Source organism: Suricata suricatta, chromosome X, assembly GCF_006229205.1.
Source record: "Suricata suricatta isolate VVHF042 chromosome X, meerkat_22Aug2017_6uvM2_HiC, whole genome shotgun sequence".
Classification (NCBI taxonomy): domain Eukaryota; kingdom Metazoa; phylum Chordata; class Mammalia; order Carnivora; family Herpestidae; genus Suricata; species Suricata suricatta.
The window spans coordinates 51,453,473-51,456,979 of NC_043717.1; the positions used below are offsets into that span (position 1 = coordinate 51,453,473).

General features: G+C 37.0%; 1 protein-coding gene across 1 annotated transcript in view; it reads right to left on the reverse strand.

The window, feature by feature from the left end:
* TEX11 (testis expressed 11) overlaps window positions 1–3,507 on the reverse strand; it is a 229,182-nt gene that overhangs the window by 26,066 nt on the left and 199,609 nt on the right. Inside the window, exon 25 of the mRNA XM_029929661.1 lies at window positions 622–771. Within this exon, the coding sequence (XP_029785521.1) occupies window positions 622–771 (150 nt within the window). The remainder of the gene's footprint in view (window positions 1–621; window positions 772–3,507) is intronic.

The following is a 3,507-nucleotide window of genomic DNA, read 5'->3' on the forward strand; positions in this document are numbered from 1 at the left end:
AAAAAAAAAAAAAAAAAAAAAAAAGAAAGAAATTTGCGAGTGGCAATTGTGTTAAAAATATTACCATTATTTCTTTGTATACTTTTTTGGGGAAAGATTATATAGTTTTAAGTAATCTGTACACCCACCATGGGGCTTGAACCTATAACCCCAAGATCTAGAGTCACATGTTCTACCAAGTGAGCCAGCCTGGTGCTCCTCTTTGTACACTTTAATAAATCGCTGAGATCGCATTACCTTTGATTAGTGAAGCAGCTGACTGTCATTTCTATCTACCTGAGTAAAACTAACTTTCTGAAGGTTCAGCTCTCTGATGTGTAGTTAATTCCATACCTAGAATAAGCACCTCTTATGAGTAATGCACTTCACTCAGGTTTCTAAGTACAACGAATACAAGCAATTATTTTTCATGACCCTATGGACTTTATAGTCTCATATAAATAAAAAGACAAATGCATAAATGATTATAATACATGAAAGTTCAAGAATGCCATTAGAGAAGGAGAAACATTGTTATTATTTCCTATCTGAGGGTAAAGAACAAAGAATAGAAAGTAGAATAAAAAAGAAGTACAATCTAAATGGGTACCAGCCGTTCAAAAACATAAATATAGCACTTACATGCAATTGTTTCAAATGTTCTACTTTCCAAATGAGGCAGTTCCCACACGGATTCCAAGAAACTGTCAAGTAATGGATCATTCATTTTGGCTTTAGCTTCAAACTCATATAGCAGAAGCAGTATCTCACATGGATCACCTGAGAAGTCCCCTACGAAGGAGGCAAAAATGCAACATTCTCTGTGATTACATTTTATTATTCAATTCCAATCTCTTTTCTGGGGAGATTTTCCTGTTGAGGAAAATTAATTTTATTTACAATTTGAAGATAGATTTTTTTTTACATTTTAAAAATAATAAAAAATGTTTTATTTCTTTTCAGAGAGAGAGAGAGAGAGAGAGAGAGAGAGAGAGCGAGCATGAGTGAGCAACTGCAAGTGGGGAAGGGGCAGAGCGAGAGAGAGTGAGAGAGCAAATCTTAAGCAAGCCCTGCCTAGTGCTGAGCCCAACACAGGGCCCAATCTCATGAACTGTGAGATCATGACCTGGGCTGATATCAAGAGTCAAACATTTAACCACCTTAACCAACCTAGGCACCCCAGATTTTTTACATTTTTAAATCTATAAACTCACCAATACTTTCAGCACTGTATAATGCATACAGTAGCATTGCTTACATTTCCTGAAATTACTGCCATGATATTCCTAAATAGCCTGAAAAAGTCCTGCTGTTTATCTGCCTCAATCCAACTCTAATGTTTATCTGCCTCAGTTTAATGACTGAGTTAACTGAAAGATACAGTGCTGTATAAACTAACTGTGGTTTTATTTTAAGCAAAGTAAAAGAGAGTTTCCAAATTGTTTCATTTAGTCAGTCAACAATATTTCTTGGGTATCACCATGGGCAGAATCTTATATCAGGTGGCATGATGTGAGATGGTTTTCATTCATCTTTATTAGACCAAACTTTCAAAAAATCAGTTTGAGGTATAGCACCAAGGTACAGATAAACTGAATAAAGAAAGCATGTTCATCTTAAACAAGCAGCTTGTTGAGTTTTTAGATGCATAAACCCATATAACCATTACCCAGATCATGATATAGAATACTTCCAACATCTGTGCTCCTTTCCAGTAAATATCACCTTAGTAGAGTTAACAACTATTTTGATTTCTATTACTATCAATTGCTATTTGCCTGTTCTTGAATGTCATTGCTAGTACACAGAAATATAGTCAACTTTTGAGTATTTGACCTTGTATTCTGTAACTTTCTAAACTCATTAATTCTGGTAACTTTTCTGTAGATTCTGTGGGATTTTTCTATGTAGACAGCCATGTCATCTGCAAATACAGGTGGTTTTATTTCTTCTTTTTCATTCTATGTCATTTTCCCATTCTTTTGCTTGTCTTATTGCACTGGCTAGGACTTCTAGGATGATGGTGAACAGGAGTTAGAATAGACAACCTTGACTTGTTTTTGTCCTTAGAAGGAAAGCATTCAGTTTTTCATCATTAAATATGATATGAGCTGTAATTTTATTTTTGTAGATACACCTTATCAGGTTGGGAAACTTCACTATGATTCATAGTGTGCTGAGACCTTTTTTAAAATTATAAATGTATGTTCAATCTTTTACTTAATCTGTTATGGTCAAATAATTGAGTTTATAACGTTGAACCTAGGATAAACCTAACATGTTAATGGTCTATCACCCTTTTCAAATTTTACTAAATTCACCTTGCTAATATTTTGAGGATTTCTGCATCTATTTTCATGAGGAATATTGGTCCATAATTTTCTTTGCTCATATTTTGACAAATGGTACTGGTATCAGAGTAATAAAAATGATCTCATAAGGTGAGCTGGGAAGTGTGCCCTCTCCTTTCTGGAAGTTTGTAGAAAACTGGTATTATGTCTTTAAATTGTTGGCAGACTTCCTTAGTGGACTTTTCTGTTTGAAGATTTTATTTTATTAAAAAAATTTTTTATGTTTATTTTTTAAAAAAATAGTTTATTGTCAAATTGGTTTCCATACAACACCCAGTGCTCTTCCCCACAAGTGTCCTGCACCATCACCACCACCTCTTTTCCCCCCCTCCCCCTTTCCCTTCAACCCTCAGTTCATTTTCAGCATTCAACAGTCTCTCAAGTTTTGCATCCCGCCCTCTCCCCAACTCTCTCTCCCTCCTCCCCTCCCCCTGGTCCTCCATTAGGTTTGTCGTGGTCTCCTGTTAGACCTATGAGTGCAAACATATGGTATCTGTCCTTCTCTGCCTGACTTATTTCGCTTAGCATGACACCCTCGAGGTCCATCCACTTTCCTACAAATGGCCATATTTCATTCTTTCTCATTGCCATGTAGTACTCCATTGTGTAGATATACCACACCTTCTTGATCCATTCGTCAGGTGATGGACATTTAGGCTCTTTCCATGATTTGCCTAGTGTTGACATTGTTGCTATGAACATTGGGGTACATGTGCCCCTATGCATGAGGGTAAATCTCTTGGGTAAATCCCTAGCAGTGCTATTGCTGGGTCATAAGGGAGTTCTATGGATAGTGTTTTGAGGAACCTCCACACTGTTTTCCAGAGTGGCTGCACCAGTTTCCATTCCCACCAACAGTGTAGGAGGGTGCCCGTCTCTCCACACCCTTGCCAGCATCTATAGTCTCTTGATTTGTTCATTTTACCACTCTGACTGGTGTGAGGTGGTATCTCAGTGTGGTTTTGAATTGTGTTTCCCTGATGATGAGTGATGTTGAGCATTGTTTGATGTGCCTGTAGGCCATCTGGATGTCCTCTTTGGAGAAGTGTCTGTTCATGTCTTCTGCCCATTTCTTCACTGGGTTCTTTGTTTTGTGGGTGTGAAGTTTGGTGAGTTCCTTATATATTTTCGATACTAGCCCTTTATCTGATATGTCATTTGCAACTATCTTTTCCCA